This window comes from Nyctereutes procyonoides, unplaced genomic scaffold, assembly GCF_905146905.1.
Source record: "Nyctereutes procyonoides isolate TBG_1078 unplaced genomic scaffold, NYPRO_anot_genome, whole genome shotgun sequence".
Classification (NCBI taxonomy): Eukaryota; Metazoa; Chordata; class Mammalia; order Carnivora; family Canidae; genus Nyctereutes; species Nyctereutes procyonoides.
In genome coordinates this window covers 17,434,538-17,455,329 of record NW_026575128.1, presented here as the reverse complement: position 1 = coordinate 17,455,329, position 20,792 = coordinate 17,434,538, and the positions used below count along the sequence as shown (strand labels likewise).

The window sequence follows — 20,792 nt, the reverse complement described above, 5'->3', positions numbered from 1 at the left end:
TGGTTACGTTAACCAACAGCTTCGCTCTTTGTCCTGTATGCCTGTTTGTGAAGATGCGTCTCTGTCTCCTCCCTGAAGACCAGCACTCCTAGGTGCGAGTGAGAGGCCTCATTCATGGCTTTGGACTGGATGCACACACGGTACTGTTCAGGAGTCAACTCATCAGCACAGCGTTTCTCATGCCAGAGGTGGAAAAGACCAGGAACTGGAGTCTGAATCACAATCAGGTCACCATGTAAGTATTTTCGATAAAGATGAACATCTTCTCCACCCCAACCTTTTACTTCCACGTCAAATCCACGGGGGATCCCTGGGTGGCGCATAGGTTTGGCGTCTGCCTTTGGCCCAGGGCGTGATCCTGGAGACCCGGGATCGAATCCCGCGTCGGGCTCCCAGTGCATGGAGCCTGCTTCTCCCTCTGCCTGTGTCTCTGCCTCTCTCTCTCTCTCTCTCTCTCTCTCTGTGTGTGTGTGACTATGGTCAGGAAATCTGATCGATACTGACAAGTCATTCCAAAGCCAAACTCTCGCCAAAAGCCAGAATCCTTTTTGTGAACTTGGTTTAAGGTGGTGTCTACCAGGTTTCTCCACTGAAAAGTTAGTTCTTTCCATACTCAATTCTTCACATATGACTCACCTAGCTCCACCAGCTGCTGCTCCACAGGTTCTGGTATGTCCTGACTGGCATAAACAATGGCAGGGTTATAAAGACTGTGTGTTTACCACAGGGTAAAACACCTTCTCACCTGGCTCAGCATTTACCCAGCAGCTGTTAAGGAATTTGGCTGAGAAATATATATCAACATCACAGAAAAACATCAAGACCTCTCCTTTGTCCCGAGCTCGGGCACCCACATTTAGTCCTTGTCCACGATTAAATTCTTCATTCAATGAGACCAAAGTGTAATTGTGAAAATTAGACTCACTGGCCAATAGTGACCCACTCAAGAGTGGGCAAAACTCCTTCCCTGGGCTTTTCTCAACTGGATCTGGGAGAAAGCTCTTTCCTCTCTGATGGCAAAGCTGGGAAGACGTGAGCCCAAAGCCGCCAACAGCCATATACCTCACATGTGGAAGAAGCCAATCTTGTGACAGATTCTAGGGTAAACTTGACTTTAGATAGTCCTTCTTTACCAAAATACATCACTGTGAGATGAATTCTCTTGTCCTGATGAATACACACATCCCTGAAGTTCTGCATAAACTGTGCAAATGCTTCAGTTCTTTCAGCAGGTGGCACAATGATATTAATGTTTGATCTAGTAATGTCAATCATCTCGCTCTTCACTTTCATGAGAGGTCCAAAAGGGCAGAAGAGGGTCACATGTCTATATTCCATAAGGTCTGCCTTCTTAAAAAAAGAGTTCATATTGTGTGCCCTTATCTCTCTCGGTGCGATAATAACCTTCTACAAAGTCATTTTCATTAAATATCATTTTCTCTCCAAGGGGACCGTCCTCATCTTCCTGTTCCTCATCTTCATCAGGATTATTAATGACCTCCAAGCCAGCTTCAATAACTTCTACCAATTCATCTCGCTTGTCTTTTCTAACTGGCTTTTCCTCAGGATGGCGAGAGAGACCCATTTCCAACTGGAATACTTTCATTAAAGTAAAACTTTCAAAGGGAATGACTCCATACTCACTAGGTAATTTGGCTCCTATGCTAACTTCAGCTTTGTCAATTTGGGAATGAAGAAACTCTAAAAGATCACTAGGTGTTTGTTCTTTGTTGCCTTGATAGCCTATGCCATTAGGCCCTACATTCTTTCTCTCTTGTAATGATCTCATCTTCTCACTCATTTCTTGTAATTCTTGTTTTAGTTGGGCAATTTGAAGTTTTCGACTGGTAGCCCTGGTTTGATCATGTTCTTCTTGCTCCTGTAGGAGGGCTTGATAATACTCTTTACCATAATTTTCCCCAATAATACCAGGAAGAGGTGCATTTCCATCTGTCTGGGGGGCACATTCCAGAAGGTACAAAAATAATACCAAACTGCAGAGTAAAGCAAGACCCAACAGCAGCCAGTGGGTCCAGGTCTGAAGAATCAGTCCTCTTCTAGGCATTCTTATTAATGTGGACTTGCCTGATGAGATAAGTTCTTTGGTTGTTCATACCTTTAGCAAAAGGTTATCAAAAATTAAAAGCAAAATCAGAATTTCCACTAAAGGTACCAAAACGAACTCTGCTACAGCTTAAAAAATGTCTTCCTTCAGCAGTGATGACTACTTGCAGAAATGAGAAAGAGTGCATACTTCCTGTATTGTTACCATGATATCCAGAATAAAGAAATCTGATCCCTACAGAATCAGATAAAATTCCATTATTTGGGTGATGATTTTTCTAGTTCCTGAAGGGAACTCTTTAGCCAAATCTGATTTCTGCCCAGTGCTCTGAAGGTCAAAGTGTAGAAATTCAATGAAGCGCGGGTGAACGGCGGGAGTAACTAGGACTCTCTTAAGGTAGCCCAATGCCTCCTCATCTAATCGGTGACGCGCATGAATGGATGAACGAGATTCCCACTGTCCCTACCTACCATCCAGCGAAACCACAGCCAAGGGAACGGGCTTGGCGGAATCAGCGGGGAAAGAAGACCCTGTTGAGCTTGACTCTAGTCTGGCACGGTGAAGAGCCCTGAGAGGTGTAGAATAAGTGGGAGGCCCCCGGCGCCCCTCCGTCCCCGCGAGGGGGCGGGGCAGGGGCCGCCGATCCTCCATGTATTTTTTTATTTCTTTTTTGATTATTTAATTGGTCCTTTGGTTGTTCAATATCATTAATTCTACACATTTGGGTTTTTCCCAGCTTTTTTCTTATGATTTATTTTTAATTTCAAACCATTATGATCATAAAAGATGCATGGTATCATTTCAACCTTCTTAAATTTGTAAAGGCTTGTTTTATATCCTAATGTGATCTAGTTTGGAGACTGTTTCATGTGCACAAAATAATATATATTCTATTCTTTTTGGATGGACTGTTCTCTATATATCTGTTCTTTCCTTTTGGTCCAAGTGTCATTCAAAGACATTGTTTCCTTATTTATTTTGTGTCTGAATGTCTGAATGATCTGTCCATTAATGTAAGTAGCATGTTAAAGTCTCCTACTATTATTGTATTGCCATCAATGTTTCTCTTTGTATCTGTTAATATTTGTTTTATGTATTTAAGTGTTCCACTTTTGTGTGTATAGATATTTCCGATTAGTATAGTCTCTTGTTGAGTTGATCCCTTTATCATTATGTGATACCTTTCTTTGTCTCTTGTTATAGTCCTTGTCTTAAAGTCTATTTTATCTGATAGAAGTATTGCTACCCCAGCTTTTTTTTGTTTTCTGCTTTAATTTGCCTCGTGAATATTTTATCATTACTTCACTTTCAGTCTATTTGCATCTTTAGGCTTGAGATGAGTCTTATGTAAGCAGCGTATAGTTGTCTTGTTTGTTTGTTTTTAATACATTCTGCTAGAGAAGAAAAGAAAAATAGGCAGGTTAGAGACCCATCAAATTAACAAATTGCTTCCCTAATGTCACTCTAAATAATGTTTTCAGGATCCATCCTCCCAGGCTTGGCATCTATTCAGACATCCATTCTGAGTTCCTAAAACACTAAATAGCTATAAGACGAGTTTAAATATTAATAAGCTCTCTACCCACACCTACTGTAATTAGTTCCATTTTTTCATCCTCTAATATGCTTTGCCTTGATCAAATCTGCCCAAATTCATAGATTCTTCCTCCCAAATTGTTGTCTGGGTATTTATTCTACAATATGGAGGCTCCTCAAAACGTTAAAGATAGAGCTACTCTATGACCCAGAAATTGCACTACTAGGTATTTATTCAAAGGTTACACATATAGTGATTTGAAGGAACACATGCACCCCAATGTTTGTAGCAGCAAAGTCCACATTAGCCAATAGCCAATATATGGAAAGAGCTCAGATGTCCATTGATAGATAAAAAGATACCACACACACACAGACACACACAGAATGGAGTAATACTGAGCCATCAAAAAGATAGAAAACTTGCCATTTGCAAATGTGGACAGAACTACAGGGTATTATTGTAAGTGAAATAAGTCAGTCAAAGACTTATGTTACGTGAATCCATTTTATTCTTGCTTAAGTCCCACAGATATTTGGGATAAATTTTCCCCTTATTTCCAGCTCATGTGGTACTTTGAGGGTTACTGAAATAACTGAAAGGAGACAAAGACAAATTGGATTAATAAAATCATAGGAGGATAATTGACTTCATATTTCCAGAATATGTGGAGAATAAGATGGCACATTTATCACTTAGCTCCAAAGTACACATTGTGAATAGGCCAATGTGGTAAGGAAATCTTACCTCCCATTACCAAAATTCTTCCTTTAAGAGCCCTAGAAATGAGCAATTTTATTGGAGAGAAGTCAGCATGCCACCACAACGTTTGCTTTTAATTTAAAGAAAAGGTTCCTGGGAGATGTTCCTTTAATAAATAACTCCTGGTGATTTTTTGATCTTTTAATATTCATTCACCCATTAATTCGTTATTCATTTCTTATGCATTCATTAATTTAACAACCATTTGCTGAGTGCCTATTATGTGGCTGGAAATGGGGTAGACCTCTTGCCATTTGGGTGTTCCACCAAGCATCAGCAGATCACCTGAATATCTAATTATAAAGTCTTTCAACAAACTCCAGAAGAAGATGAAAAGCATTCTTTTTTTTATTATTTTTTTATTTACGATAGTCATACAGAGAGAGAGAGAGGCAGAGACACAGGCAGAGGGAGAAGCAGGCTCCATGCACCGGGAGCCTGATGTGGGATTCGATCCCGGGTCTCCAGGATCGCGCCCTGGGCGAAAGGCAGGCGCCAAACCGCTGCGCCACCCAGGGATCCCGATGAAAAGCATTCTAAGACAATATGTGAGCTCAGATAATTGGGGAGAGTAGGGCAGAGAGTATGGTCAGAAGTAGGTCAGAGAGAGTAGGTCACCTTCATCATGCTCAGCTCACCACTTATAAGCGTGCAAGCAACGTAACCTCTTGATGCTCCTTTGAGTATACGGTGAGGACAGTAACAGCTCTACACAAAAAAATACACAAAACAATATTTGTATAGCTCTACTAAGTGTTTCTACATAAGGTGAGACTGCTTATGTCATCACTATTATTAAATATTATGTTAAAAGGGAGATAAAGACTGAAAGAAGGCTATATGATTGCTTGATCCTAGAGAAACACAGGACAGAAAGGAGAATTAGGGTTTTTGGCTGCAGGCCCCTGCCACATGACAGTAAAATCACTAGGAACTCCTCCATTCATATTGAAAGCAGCCTTGACACAAGAACTTCATGTTTAGATGATATGTGCATTCTCAAGACACATTTTAAGTGTTTTAAGAAATGTTCTTGTTAACATCATACTTTTGTGTTTATCATTAATTTAAATAATTTTATTTTTATTTTTTTTAATTTAAATAATTTTAAAAATTAGAACAGTTTTAAATTTAGAGAGAAGTTGCAACGATAGTACAGAGTTTTTACATTATACTGTATATTTGTCAGAGCTAGTGAGCCAATGCTGATATATTATGATTACCTAGGCTCCATGTTTCATTTGGATTTATTTTATTACATTAGATTTCAGCAGTTTTTCCTTAATGAATCAGTTTATCCAAGTTATCTATTTTTGTTTTATTGTCTTGCTAGTTCTTGATTTATTGTCCTTATGCTCTTTATGTTCCCAAGAAGCTTTTTGTAATTGTCCCCAAAACGAACAAGGCACCTTGCGAGATTATTTTCCTTAGAGAAAATGGTGAAATCTGTAATGTAAGCAGTCACAGTGCAGTCTGCTTCCTCTCTTAAGTGAAGAACTCTTTTCTGTCCCTATCAGTCTCTTCCTCTTTCTTCAGGTATGTAGCTTCTCATCTGCAAGTTCTCTCTTGTTCTGACTCTGATACAAGTGTTATCATGGGAATCTGGAGGGTTAAGGCTGTGCATGGGGATAGCAGACCTAAGGTAATCCACTGTGCTGTGGTAGCACTCTCAACCTTGGCTTCAGGTCTAAAGATTATGCTTGCTTCTGTTGCCCACTTAATGCCCCAGTCTTGTGCCATTGTTTGCGCCTTTGAACTGTTGGCAGCTTCCTCATATCTCTATGCCTCTGAAGATGTTGTTTCCTTTGCTGGAATTATGGACCTTCTCCTTGCCTTCAGTACTCAGATTAAGAGTCTTACCTTCTTGGAAGTTGTCTCTGATCCTATCCTTGTAGAGTTTTATTAATTGGTCCTCATGTGAATTCTCATAACATGGTGTGCTTATCTTTAATGAGCACAACACTCACCATATCTATTGCAATTTCCTTCTCACTAATTGGGCTTCCCCATTATTGGATGGCCTTTGTATATGGAGGATCTGGCAGAGTGCCCAGCCAAGAATAACTGCTTGAGCAACCTTTCTTTCTTTCTTTCTTTCTTTCTTTCTTTCTTTCTTTCTTTCTTTCTTTCTTTCCTTTCTTTCTTTCTTCTTTCTTTCTTTCCTTTCTCTTTCTTTCTTTCTTTCTTTCTTTCTTTCCTTTCTTTCTTCTTTCTTTCTTTCCTTTCTCTTTCTTTCTTTCTTTCTTTCTTTCTTTCTTTCTTTCTTTCTTTCTTTCTTTCTTTCTTTCTTCTTTCTTTCTTTCTTTCCAAATTGTGAAGTAATTGACACATAACAATGTGTAAGTTCAAGGTGTAAAAGATGTTAAATTGACACTTATGTATTGCACCGTGATTAGCACCATAACTTTGGCTAACACTTATATCATGGAATTATCATTTCTTTTTTTGTGGTGAGAACATTTAAGATCTAGTCTGTTAGCAGTTTTTAAGTAATCATTGACTAAAATCACTAGGCTATGCGTTAGGTCCTCAGAACTTACTCATCTCCTGGTTGCAGGTTTGCACCCCTTCACAACACCTCCTGAGTTTCCCCACCCATCTCCCTTGATAACCACCATTCTACTCTCTGTTTCTACAAGTTCAGCTTCCTTAGATTCCACATATTAATGAAATCACACATTTGTCTTTCTCTGATCAAATGTGTTTTTGAAGAAAAGAAAGAAGGAAATGAAGAAAAAAGGAACTTAGGAAGGAGGAAAGGAAGGGATGGAGGAAGGAAAGAACAGAAAGCTAATGAAGAGAGAGAAAGAAGCACTGACAGTTTTTCACCTCAAAAAGAATTTGAGCGGACAATTCAGGAAAAACCACACTTTCACAGTTGGCCATTCCTTGTCTAGGCAGCCCCTTTATTTTTAACCTAGAGAGTCAAACAATAACTATTGCGAACAACAATAAAAGGCACTTCTGTGATGCAACATGATAATCCTTTTTGCCTAAATGGGATGAATGCTATTTGAGTTACTGTATTTATCATTGTGGTTGTGTCACCGAAACACAAAGAACTTTAGGCCTGACCTGAAAGTTCATGATGTATTTCAGTAACAAATGTTATAGTAACTCACAGAGGGTTTTTATTTTTTGTGTATATATCTATATTTTTTATTGGAGTTTGATTTGCCAACATATAGTGTAACATCCATTGCTTATCCCGTCAAGTGTCCCCCTCAGTGCCCATCACCCAGTCACCCCATTCCCCGCCCACCTCTCCTTCCACTACACCTTGTTCATTTCCCAAAGTAGGAGTCTTTCATGCTTTGTCACCTTCTCTAATTTTACCACCCATTTTCTCTCTTTTCCCCTTTCACTATTTTTTATATTCTCCATATGAGTGAGACCATCTGATGATTGTCCTTCTCCAATTGACTTACTAAACTCAGCATCATACCCTCCAGTTCCATCCACGTCAAAGTAAATGGTGAGTATTCATCCTTTCTGATGACTGAGTAATATTCCACTGTATACATAGACCACATCTTCATTATCCAGTCATCAGTGGATGGACACCGGGGCTCCTTCCACAGTGTGGCTATTGTGGACATTGCTGCTATAAACATCGGGGTGCAAGGGTCCCGGCATTTCACTGCATCTGTATCTTTGGGGTCAGTCCCCAGCAGTGCAATTGCTGTGTCATAGGGCAGATCTATTTTTAACTCTTTGAGGAACCTCCACACAGTTTTCCAGAGTGGCTGCACCAGGTCACATTCCCACCAACAGTGCAAGAGGGTTCCTCCTCCTCCGCATCCTCTCCAACATTTGTGGTTTCCTGCCTTGTTAATTTTCCTCATTCTCACTGGGGTGAGGTGGGATCTCATGGTGGTTTTGATTTGTATTTCCCTGATGGCAAGTGGTGTGGAGCATTTTCTTATGTGCTTGTTGGCCATGTGTATGTCTTCTTTGGTGAGATTTCTGTTTATGCCTTTTTGCCTATTTCATGATTGGATTGTTTCTTGGGTGTTGAGTTTGATCAGTTCTTTATAGATCTTGGATACTAGCCCTTTATCTGACATATTGCTTACAAATATCTTCTCCTATTTTGTAGGTTGTCTTCTAGTACAAAGCTGTGATCAACAAGACAGTGTGGTACTGGCACAAAAACAGACACACAGATCAATGGAACAGAATACAGAACCCAGAAATGGACCCTCAATTCTATGATCAAATAATATTTGACGAAGTGGGAAAGAGTATCCACTGGAAAAAGGACAGTCTCTTCAATAACTGGTTTTGGGAAAATTGGACTGCCACATGCAGAAGAATGAAACTAGACCATTCTCTTACACCAGACACAAAGATACACTCAAAATGGATGAAAGATCTAAATGTGATACAAGAATCTATCAAAATCCTAGAGAAGAACACAGAGAACTCCCTTTTTGAACTTGGCCACAGCAACTTCTTGCAAGATACAGCTATGAAGGCAAGGGAAACAAAAGGAAAAATGAATTATTGGGACTTACTCAGGATAAAAAGCTTCTGCACAGCAAAAGAAACAGTCAACAAAACTAAAAGATCACAGAGGTTTAATCCTTGATTCGTCTCAAGCCCTCTTGAGCTAAATCCTTAGAAATTCATTCAGTAGGTAATAGGACCGAGGCAGTATGTTTACTGTGCCACTAATTTAAAACATTTTCTTGTGTACTTGAGTTTCAGCAGATTAAAAATGAAATTTTAAAAGAAAAACAGATTAATAGTTTTATAAACTTAGTATTCCTGGGCTAGTGGTCCAATATAGTGATACTGAGCATCAACTACCTTCCTTTATACCAACTTTGAGTAAATAATGTAAAGCTCTAAAAATGGCCTGCATATTTTTAACTAGTAATTTACCAAGTAGCCTTCAATAAAGTTTTAAAAGGAGTTACCTAGTGGGAATTATACTTGCACTTTCTGTGTTTCACAATCCTCTCCAGATCACTACCTAATCACCTGGCTAGCCATTCCCTCGGGCTGGGATGATGCATACACATTGCTGACAGTTCCTCTTGGCATCAGGAATATAGAAATAGAGCCTTGCAATCCAGATCAGAAGCCGAGGCATAGCTATAAGGTCATAGAATCCTGAGAGAGAGAGAGAGAGAGAGAGAGAGAGAGAGAGAGAGAGAGAGATTAAGAGAGAGAACAAGTAACGTAGGACCCCTTCTCAGGCTCCAGGTGTAATCCTTCTGTGAAATGCGACACACACATAAGAGAAGCATCACTATACAGATTTTGGTCTTTTAGTGTGAATATCTAACTAGAGATCCCAGTTCCATCTCAGAAAGCTTTATTGATGCAGGAAGATCTCCAGTTGCCCAAATCCATGTCGTGGGACCACACTCCAGAAGATGGCCAGAGTAAGTTTCCCATCTGTAATGATCAGTTAAAGACCAGGGAGACAGGTGAGGGCAACTTTCATTGATTCAAATCATATTCAGGGATAAAAACGGAATGTTTAAAGTCTTCATCCACTTAACAACACATGTTCTAATAATTCTAAGCAATTTAGGAAATAGTTTACTGTAGTTTAAAGTGTGTATCACTATTATTTCCATTGGAATTTAGTTCTAGCTTTACACGAACAGTGCAGCCTAGGTAATTCAGTTTCCTCTGTGCACTACTTTCACCGGTGGTTAGGTGAGTGGAAGGAAGTCAGGTGATCATGAAGGAGTTTTTCATTTATATTAGTGTAGGATTTTGTATAAGTTATGGCCCAGTCTAAAGAGGATTTGAGAACGTCTCTTCAAGGTATTTCTCTAAATAAATGGCTTTGTGATAGGTATCGGGTTTGATCTATCTTTTTATGTTCACAGCACAATACCAGACGCAGAGAATGTGCTCCACAAATATTTGTCAGTTGAGGGCAGCCCGGGGGGCTCAGCGGTTTAATTCCACCTTCAGCCCAGGCCGTGATCCTGGGGTCCCGGGATCAAGTCCCACGTAGGGCTCCCTGCAGGGATCCTGCTTCTCCTTCTGCCTGTGTCTCTGCCTCTCTCTCTCTCTCTCTCTGTGTGTGTCTCTCATGAATACATAAATAAAATCTTTAAAAATATATTTAACAGTTGAAAGGATAAATAAATATTGGTGCTGTGTGAAATGTAGAAGATGAGAGAGATGGTACCTTAAATAGTCTGTGTTGTGTTATACACATACATGTGCAGAATTTTTCAAGACTTTACCTACTCAATGTATTATTCCTTATCTCTTGGTTCCATAAATAGCAAGTTATTTCCTCAGTTGTGGACAATCAGAGGAACAGGATAAATTGGGACTTTAAGTGTTTCTATAGGTAAAAGTTCAAAGGATTGACAGGTAATAAAATGATGTCAAGTGACCAGAGACATGAAAACGTGTACACGTGTCATAATGTCTCTGTGAGGGATATTGATGTCAAGGATGCTATGGCACAAAGAGTTTTCTGTGGGATGGAACTTCCTGTTAGGAAAGAGATCCAGGGATCCCTGGGTGGTGCAGCGGTTTGGCGCCTGCCTTTAGCCCAGGGCGCGATCCTGGAGACCTGGGATCGAATCCCACGTCGGGCTCCCGGTGCATGGAGCCTGCTTCTCCCTCTGCCTGTGTCTCTGCCTCTCTCTCTCTCTCTCTCTCTCTCACTGTGTGCCTATCATAAATAAATAAAAATTTAAAAAAAAAAGGAAAGAGATCCAGAGTATTTGCTCTCCTCTCCTTGCATGTTGCTCACAGAGAAAACTAAGACTGAATCTCTTTCCCAGAGGATTTCAGGGAGCTTCAGTCTTGCTATTTGTTTTATTTGAAATAATTTAGTGGGGCTTATGGAGTCAAATAAGGGAGCAATCTTATTTCTTTAACACCATTATCACTAGTATATGTTCTTTGGTGTTATCCGAGAGACCGAATTTGACCTAAAGAACCTGGACAGACCTGTGGAAATGATCCATCCCATACAGACCCTGGCCCACAGTGTTCAGATGTTTGATAGTGATGCTTCTGAATTTCTTTCACTGACATGATTATGACTTAGATTCACTGATAACTTATCACTTTTATGTCCATTAATTAATTTGATCCTTACATGGGGGCATTATTCTTTCCCAGGGGAGGACTCTGAAGTTAACAGAAGTGAGGAAACTTGTGTTAGGATGACACAGCCTGGAAGACTCAGAGCTGTTGAGTCAGGCCCTATTGTTCTATCTTTAAGTCCTGTGCTCTTTCTCCCAGTGAAGATAGTAGAAGATCTTGGGTCTTAGACTTGGATTAATTTTAAAGGCTCCCGAGGAGACCCCAGATAAAGTTGAGATTGTTACTATTCAGGAAGAATATAGCAGCTACACAAATATCTTTGGGTATCCTTGCTTGAAACCCTAAAGTGAGCCATTCAAAAATCTGGACTATCTTCTGGTACTACTCTAGCCCAGGAACATATTTGAGAATTGGGTGTCAGCACTTGATACTTTTTAAAAAAAAATTTTATTGCATTTGAATTTGCCAACATATAGCATATCACCCAGTGCTCCTCCTGTCAAGTGCCCCCTAGTACCCGTCACCCAGTCACCCCAACCCCCCGCCCACCTCCCTTTCCACTCCCCCTTGTTCATGTCCCAGAGTTAGGAGTCTCTCATGGTCTGTCGCCCTCACCGATATTTTCACTCATTTTCTCACCTTTCCCCTTTATTCCCTTTAACTATTTTGTATATTCCCCAAATGAATGAGACCATATGATGATTGTCCTTCTCCGATTGACCTACTTCACTCAGGATAATACCCTCCAGTTCCATCCACGTTGAAGCAAATGGTGGGTATTAGTCATTTCTAATGGCTGGGGAATATTCCACTGTATACATAGACCACATCTTCTCTATCCATCATCTGTCGATGGACACCGAGGCTCCTTCCACAGTTTGGCTATTGCCTTAAACATTGCTGCTATAAACATCGGGATGCACGTGTCCCGGCGTTTCACTGCATCTGTATCTTTGGGGTAAATCCCTAGCAGTGCAATTGCTGGGTCATAGGACAGTTCTTTTTTAACTCATTGAGGAACCTCCACACAATTTTCGAGAGTGGCTGCACCAGTTCACATTCCCACCAATAGTGCAAAAGACTTTTTCTAAACATGAAGCACATGGAAATACATATACCTGGAAATTAGGAGATGAACATAGTAAGGATTTCGGTGTCCTAGGATGACTCCTTCCCAGGCTTCTCCCTTCTTCCATTCAGCATGTTCTCCAGTCATGAAGATGGGTGATGATAATGATATATTCACTTATAGTGTGACATGTGCATAGTGCTTCACAGGTGATCCTTATACCACTTAAATGGTGTGTACTATTCTTACCCACATTTAACCCTTGAGAAAGGAATGATAGTTAAAGTGTAACAGAAAATCCAATGTGAGTGAATGATGTGGTAAGAAAATTAATGGTGAGAAAAACATCCATTAACTGTGTTCAAGAGATACAAAAAGCTTCCTCTACTATATTTAGCATCCCTTAAGTATTTCCATGAGACTGCTCCTGCCCACCGTGCTTACAGTGGCTTACGATATTTATTTATTCTTGCAGAGAACCAGAGCCATCCAACCAGTATCACCTGGGTCCGCATGGAAGTGGCTAACAATGTCACTGAGTTTATATTCCTAGGCCTCTCCCAGGATCCTGGAATGCAGCTGATGTTCTTTGCCTTGTTCCTCTTCTTCTACATCGTGATCATGGTGGGAAACCTGCTCATTCTACTTACGGTCTTCTCTGATCCCCGGCTCCACACACCCATGTATTTCTTCCTCAGTAACCTGTCCTTTGTGGACATTGCCTATTCCTCAGCCACAGCACCCAAGATGATTGCAGACTTTGTTTCTGAGAAAAAGACCATTTCCTACTGGGGCTGTGTAACTCAGATGTTTACCTTCCACTTTTTTGGTTGTGCTGAGATTTTTGTCTTGACTGTTATGGCTTTTGACCGTTATGCTGCCATCTGCCAGCCTCTCCGTTATACGACCATCATGAGTGCCAATGCTTGTATTGTGCTGGCATCACTGTCCTGGCTGGGAGCGCTGGGTCATTCCTTTGTTCAGACCCTCCTGACCTTTCAGCTGCCTTTCTGCCATAATCAGGTCATTGACCACTACCTTTGTGATGTCCACCCAGTCCTAAAGCTTGCCTGTGCTGATACAACCCTGGTAAATATGTTGGTGATTGTCAACAGTGGTCTCATTGCTCTAGGGTGCTTCCTCATTCTTCTGGCCTCCTACACTGTCATTCTCTTTAGTCTTCGCAAGAGGTCTTCAGAGAGCCGGCGCAAGGCTCTTTCTACCTGCGGGTCTCATTTCACTGTAGTAACGTTCTTCTTTGTCCCTTGTTTCTTTATTTACCTCCGTCCATCCACTACTTTCCCCCTGGATAAGGCTGTGTCTGTGTTCTATACTACCATCACCCCAATGCTGAACCCGCTCATCTACACTCTGAGGAATGAGGATGTAAAGAATGCCATGAAACGGATATGGAGTCACATGGTCTCCTTGAAGGAGAAATAGGAGGGATAGGTCATCAGAATTGCAAAATCATAGAATGAGCTGATACCTTCAATGTGGTCTGAAACTTATTAATGATTTTAAGAAATAGTTCCTAAAATTTAGCTATCTTGTACTTTTCACTTAATAGGCAATAACATGAGTCTATTTTCTTTTTCTTTTTTGAGGTGGACTAAACTTAAACCTTTCCATACTGTCAAGATCTAATCTTTTCTCACTTTTAGAGTAGGAGAGTAAACATGTCCACTCAGTGTCTCATTTAATTGCTTTAGATCCCTTCAATTCAAATTATGGTTTCTTAAGCTATAATGAATGATTTAGAATGAGGTTGTAAGAGAAATGTATCTCTGAGGAATCAGACCATTTATGTTAAAAAATGATGTCTAACTCCCCAGAAACTGCCTCCTTGTCTCCCTGCCATCCTCTCTTTCTTCTTTCTCTTCCTCTTTTGTCCTTTCCCTCTTTTCTTCTTTTTTCCAATTTTTCTTTCCTAGTCTTTCCCCAAAAATATCACATAATATGGCAGGGGATATGGATTCATAAAGAGGTAATGGAGATACAGAATAACAAATACAGAAATGCTTACATAGAAATTTACACTATATACAATTAAGAGATTAGTGTAAATTCACAAAGTGTCCAAAGAATGGTTTTTGTACAATAGGGAAAAAGGGAACATTTTATATATTTGGTGTGGATCAATTTTTTTTTAATTTTTTAATGAACATATTGGGAAAATGGAATACTTTCTATTGTCCCAGTAGTATATTATTTTTGCTGAAAGTTATCCTTATTTATTTTTGCAACACACGGAATAGATTCATTAAAAAAACTAAAATGAATTCACATTTGAACTAAGCCAAGGAGATGTTCTTGTATTATACATTTTTGGTTAAACTTTATTTTCAATTTTTAAAAAGGACTAAATGGATTCTCTTTTCCATTTGGTCTTAGGTCAGAGAATAACTGAGTAGCCTCGGTACCTCAGAAAAGGCAATATCATTTTGAGAAAATGTTTTATTTATTTATTTATTTATTTATTTATTTATTTATTTATTTATGTATTTATTTATGTATTCATTTATTATTCATGAGAGACACAGAGAAAGAGCCAGAGACACAGCCAGAGGGAGAGGCAGGCTCCCTGTGGGGATCCTAATGTGGGACTCGATTCCAGGATCCCAAGAACATGACTGAGCCACCCAGGTACCCCTTGAGGAAATTTTAGATCTTGTTGTATGACTCATATCTTTCAATAATTCTGTCCTTATTATTTTCGTCCGACATTTATTTTTTGTGTGCCTTAATCATATCTCCATATAGTTCATAAAATAGTATCTAACACTTATTATTTTTTTTCTGTTTTCTTTCTGTTAGTGGATTTTATGTCTTTTCTACAATTTATTAAGGATATAAATAATGTATCTTCTTTTCCACTCCTTGTATATGGTGCATAGCTGGAGGCACAATAGATACTCTTGACAGAGTCTGCTCATTCTTACCCCAATGTCTATTGTTCTTTTTTCCTTGGTAGCAGAGACATGACATTATTCATGGTGACTCCACTGAAATATTACATTTACCAGTTTCTGTTTTTCACTGGGAGTGGATACTATAATGTTGACAGTAGCTGCTGAGGGAGACTTTTGAAAACTGTTTAAAATGGTTTCTCTGCATTCAGGCCTTCCATACATGATCTCTACTGATATTTTGTTGGATTTCCTTATTATTTTCATATTACCTTTCTTTGGCAAAAAGGGATCATTCTATCCTTTTTATTAATACCTATTTAAAAAAATAAGTACACTGGACTTGTAATTAAATTTGTGGGCTCCATTAGTTTTCCCTCTTCCCCCTAAGGTCTAAATAAGACAATAAAAACAAAGGGGGAACAAGTTTAGATTCACAGTAACAAAGACAAGAAGACAGAAGTTAGATTCTGCAGATAAAAGATTCCAACAAGTATTTGAAAAGAGAAGACAAAGGTGTAATCACTGATTTGCCTACTAGAAAAGGCTAATACTAGAGTAGATTCTGAAAGAAATAGACAGATTTATCTCACAGGATCCTTGATGTGTTTGAGATGCCAGGACACCACGTAAGGAAGATGGTGGGGTTTAGGACTAGTAATAGGAAGATGAAGAGGAAGGAATTGTTCAGTCTCCCATCTTCTCTAACCTCCCCTCACTCCCAGGTGCTCACACAGGCATACTCTTCACAAAGAAAATATTGACATCTTTGCATTAAGAAATTAAATTATATTAGAGAAAAGTCTTTCACGTTCTGCCTTTGGAGATCACAAATAGAAAGGCTGCCTCTCTGCAAGAACCCTGACCAGAAGCCTACTGATTCATAAGCCCTGGTCTATCGATCCAGATCTTTTGGGCAAGATTTTGGTGTTGAACTCTTTAATACACATAAGACAGTTGAAATAAAAAGTGAGACTTTAGGAAGGCCAAAGGGGATTTGGTGGAATCCTAGATAAAGCAGAAAAAATTTCACTTTGAAAACCACTTATATCTCCGTATTGACCAGAGAGAATATTTGCAATCCTGAAATGAGAACATGATACTTAAAAAACCAATAAAAAGCGTTTTGGAAACTAAATAAAAAGAGTAATAAGTAAAATTAAGTCAAATCAATAGAGGGCAATCCTGAGATGAGAACATGATATTTTTAGAAAAATATAATAATTATTTTTGGGAACTAAATAAAAGAAAGAATAATAAATAAAATCAAGAAAAATCAATAGAGGGTTGAAAGAGTCAAAAATCTTCAGGAAAGCAGATTTTTTTTAAAAATGAAGAAATGAAAAATAGGAAAAAGTATGAAAAATTAAGTCAAGTGTTAAAACATTCAACTCATATTTGTTCCAGGAGAACAGAGAAGACATAGGGGAGAATTTAAAAGACACATTGAAAAGAAAACCTATAGCAAGGTTAAAATCTCCAGATACAAAAGGTGTACTGAGTGCCCACTCTGGTGATGAGAAAACAATAACTAAGGCACATTATTATGCAATTTTATCACCCTAGAGATTGAGAAGATCATAAAATATTTGAGGGAGAGAGAAAAAAATACAGGTCACAGAAAGTATACAAAATCCAAATGCATTAGAGTATCCAATAACAACACTGGGCCCTTCTATACAGTAGAAAAATGATTTTCGGCCTAGAATTCTTTTTCTTTTCTTTATTTTTAAAAAGATTTTATTTATTTATTCATGAAAGACACACAGAGAGAGAGACAGAGGCAGAGGGAGAAGCAGGCTCCCCACAGGGAGCCCAATGTGGGACTGGACCCCAAGACTCCAGGATATCCTCCTGAGCCAAAGGTAGACACTCAAACACTAAGCCACCCAGGCATCCCTTGACCTAGAATTCTATACAGAATAAAACCATCAATCAGGTGTGAAAGTAGAATAAAACCTTTGAGTCATACTAGGGTTTATAAAATTTACTTTGTAAGTACCCTTTCTTTGAAAGTATGAGTGGCTGTATACCAGTGAAAGCAAAAGGAGGCTCAAGAAATCAGTGTAGGAGTGGCCCCAAACCCTTTTGAGAGCTGTGCAGTAGGCATAGGGGGAGATACAAATGGATGAAAGCAGAAGGATAGAAGACCCTGGAAGAGAGGCTTCAGAAAACAGAAACGAGAGTGGGAATTTATGTTACCTAAGATGATGATGGAGCATTTTCCACTGACATTCAAAGACATTGTTTCCTTATTTGCTTTGTGTCTGAATGATCTGTCCATTTTTTATATGTATATTTTTTTATTGGAGTTCGATTTGCCAACATATAGTATAACACCCAGTGCTCATCCTGTCCAGTGCCCCCCTCAGTGCCCGTCACCCAGTCACCCTGTCCCCCCGCCCACCTCCCCTTCAACTACCTGTTGTTCCTTTCCCAGAGTTTAGAGTCTCTCATGCTTTGTCTCCCTCTCTGATTTTTCCCACTCAGTTCCCCTCCTTTCCCCTATAATCCCTTTCACTATTTCTTATATTCCCCGTATGAGTCAGACCATGTAATGTTTGTCCTTCTCTGATTGACTTACTTCACTCAGCATTAATGTAAGTAGAGTACTAAAGTCTCCTACAGTTATTGTATTGCCATCAGTTTCTCTCCTTGTATATATTAATATTTATTTTATGTATTTAAGTGTCCCATTGTTGTGTGCATAGATATTTCTGATTATTATACCTTTTTGTCAGGTTGATCCCTTTATCATTTTTTTTTCTTTTTTCTTTTTTATTTTTTATTTATTTTTTTTTTATTTTTTTTTATAAATTAATTTTTATTGGTGTTCAATTTACCAACATACAGAATAACACCCAGTGCTCATCCCGTCAAGTGTACCCCTCAGTGCCCGTCACCCATTCACCCCCACCCCCCGCCCTCCTCCCCCTCCACCACCCCTAGTTCATTTCCCAGAGTTAGAAGTCTTTATGTTCTGTCTCCCTTTCTGATATTTCTCACACATTTCTTCTCCCTTCCCTTATATTCCCTTTCGCTATTATTCATATTCCCCAAATGAATGAGAACATACACTGTTTGTCCTTCTCCGGTTACTGTGGCCAAGTTCAAAAAGGGTGTTGCCTGAGTTCTTCTCTGGGATTTTGATGGAATCTTGTCTCACATTTAGATATTTCATCTATTTTGAGTTTATCTTTGTGTATGGTGCAAGAGAGTGGTCCAGTTTCATTCTTCTGCATGTGGATGTCCAATTTTCCCAGCACCATTTATTGAAGAGAGTGTCTTTCTTCCAGTGGATCGTCTTTCCTCCTTTATCGTATATTAGTTGAGCATAAAGTTCAGGGTCCACTTCTGGGTTCTCTGTTCTGTTCCATTGATCTATATGTCTGTTTTTGTGCCAGTACCACACTGTCTTGATGAACACAGCTTTGTAGTACAACCTGAAATCTGGCATTGTGATGCCCCCAGATATGGTTTTCTTTTTTTAAAATTCCCCTGGCTGTTTGGGGTCTTTTCTGATTCCACACAAATCTTAAAATAATTTGTTCTAAGTCTCTGAAGAAAGTCCATGGTATTTTGATAGGGATTGCATTATACGTGTAAATTGCCCTGGGTAACATTGACATTTTCACAATATTAATTCTGCCAATCCATGAGCATGGAATATTTTTCCATCTCTTTGTGTCTTCCTCAATTTCTTTCAGAAGTGTTCTGTAGTTTTTAGGGTATATTTTGAGAACCATTTGAATGGTAAATGGTTCTCCAACCTTTTATTTTCAGGTTGTAGGTGTCCTTCTGTCTAAAATGAGTCTCTTGTAGACAGCAAATAGATGGGTCCTGTTTTTTTATCCAGTCTGAAACTCTGCGCCTTTTGATGGGGTCATTAAGCCCGTTCACGTTCAGAGTTACTTGAACTTCTTCTTAAAGGGGAGTTTTAAGAGTCCCCCTTAAAATTTCTTGCAGAGCTGGTTTGGAGGTCACATATTCTTTCAGTTCCTGCCTGTCTTGGAAGCTCTTTATCTCTCCTTCCATTTTGAATGAGAGCCTTGCTGGATAAAGTATTCTTGGTTGCATGTTCTTCTCATTTAGGACCCTGAATATATCCTGCCAGCCCTTTCTGGCCTGCCAGGTCTCTGTGGAGAGGTCTGCTGTTACCCTAATATTCCTCCCCATGAAAGTCAGGGACTTCTTGTCTCTTGTTGCTTTAAGGATCTTCTCTTTATCTTTGGAATTTGCAAGCTTCACTATTAGATGTCGAGGTGTTGAACGGTTTTTATTGATTTTAGGGGGGATCTCTCTATTTCCTGGATCTGAATGCCTGTTTCCCTTCCCAGATTGGGAAAGTTTTCAGCTAGGATTTGTTCAAATACATATTCTGGCCCTCTGTCCCTTTCGGCGCCCTCGGGAACCCCAATTAAACGTAGGTTTTTCTTCCTCAGACTGTCATTTATTTGCCTTAATCTGTCTTCATGGTCCCTTAATTGATTGTCTCTTTTTTCCTCAGTTTCCCTCTTTGCCATTAACTTGTCTTCTATGTCACTCACTCGTTCTTCCACCTCGTTAACCCTCGTCGTTAGGACTTCTAGTTTGGATTGCATCTCATTCAATTGATTTTTAATTTCTGCCTGATTGGCTCTAAATTCTGCAGTCATGAAGTCTCTTGAGTCCTTTATGCTTTTTTCTAGAGCCACCAGTAGCTGTATAATAGTGCTTCTGAATTGGCTTTCTGACATTGAAGTGTAATCCAGATTTTGTAACTCTGTGGGAGAGAGGGCTGTTTCTGATTCTTTCTTTTGAGGTGAGGTTTTCCTTCTAGTCATTTTGCTCAGTGCAGAGTGGCCAAAAACAAGTTGTATTGGAACACGGGGGAGTATCACTGGTCCGTCCAGCTGGTCTTCTGGGGGAGGGGCCTGCTGTGCTGATTTTCAGGTGTTAGCACTTGGGGGAGCTGCTCTGCCCCTGCCTGCTGCAGGGCTCAGCGGGGGTTGTTTACCCCGTGGGGCCCCAGGAGGAACAGCAGCAGTTGCTATGGCAACTCTGGAAGCCTGGATTCAGCCTCTGCAGGAACTACGGGGCTCGGGGCTCTCGGTTCTCCGTTTGCAGGGCCTGGAGGCTCCGGGGCGGGGCCGCTGATCTGCTCAGCTCGGGGCAGGAGCGTCCTCGCTGTCCTGGGCCCTCCCGGCCTCTGCCTGTCCCGGGGGAGGCCGGATCCTGGGCTGTGTCCCGGCGCCCTGTGCTCCGGGGCCTGCGCTGGTGGATTCGCGCTCCCGCCCCGCAGCCCCCTCCGCGGAGCCGCCGCCCGAGCCCCTCCGAGCTGCTCCGCCCCGCCGTGTGCGCTGCAGCCCTTAGGGAGCTCGGCGCACTCTCCCGAGGCGCAGGTGTCTGTTAGTGTCCCCGGGAGCCCGAGGGCAT

General features: G+C 40.2%; 2 protein-coding genes across 2 annotated transcripts; one reads left to right on the top strand and one right to left on the bottom strand.

Annotated features, from left to right (window-relative positions):
• Positions 1-2,337, bottom strand: LOC129520737 (chondroitin sulfate N-acetylgalactosaminyltransferase 2-like). Its single transcript, XM_055341928.1, is given in 6 exon segments — positions 1-301; positions 475-555; positions 637-718; positions 720-931; positions 1,092-1,359; positions 1,361-2,337. Coding segments are annotated over 6 exon segments (1,641 nt in total). The 5' UTR covers positions 2,066-2,337; the 3' UTR covers positions 1-8.
• A 10,644-nt stretch (positions 2,338-12,981) lies between these two features.
• Positions 12,982-13,911, top strand: LOC129520513 (olfactory receptor 4S2-like). Its single transcript, XM_055341526.1, has one exon. It carries the CDS (start codon positions 12,982-12,984, stop codon positions 13,909-13,911), a length of 930 nt encoding a protein of 309 aa, XP_055197501.1.
• Positions 13,912-20,792: the final 6,881 nt, after the last annotated feature.

Coding starts and splice junctions, on each gene's coding strand:
- LOC129520513 (XM_055341526.1), top strand. CDS start 12,982: ATGGAAGTGGCTAACAATGTCACTGAGTTTATATTCCTAGGCCTCTCC.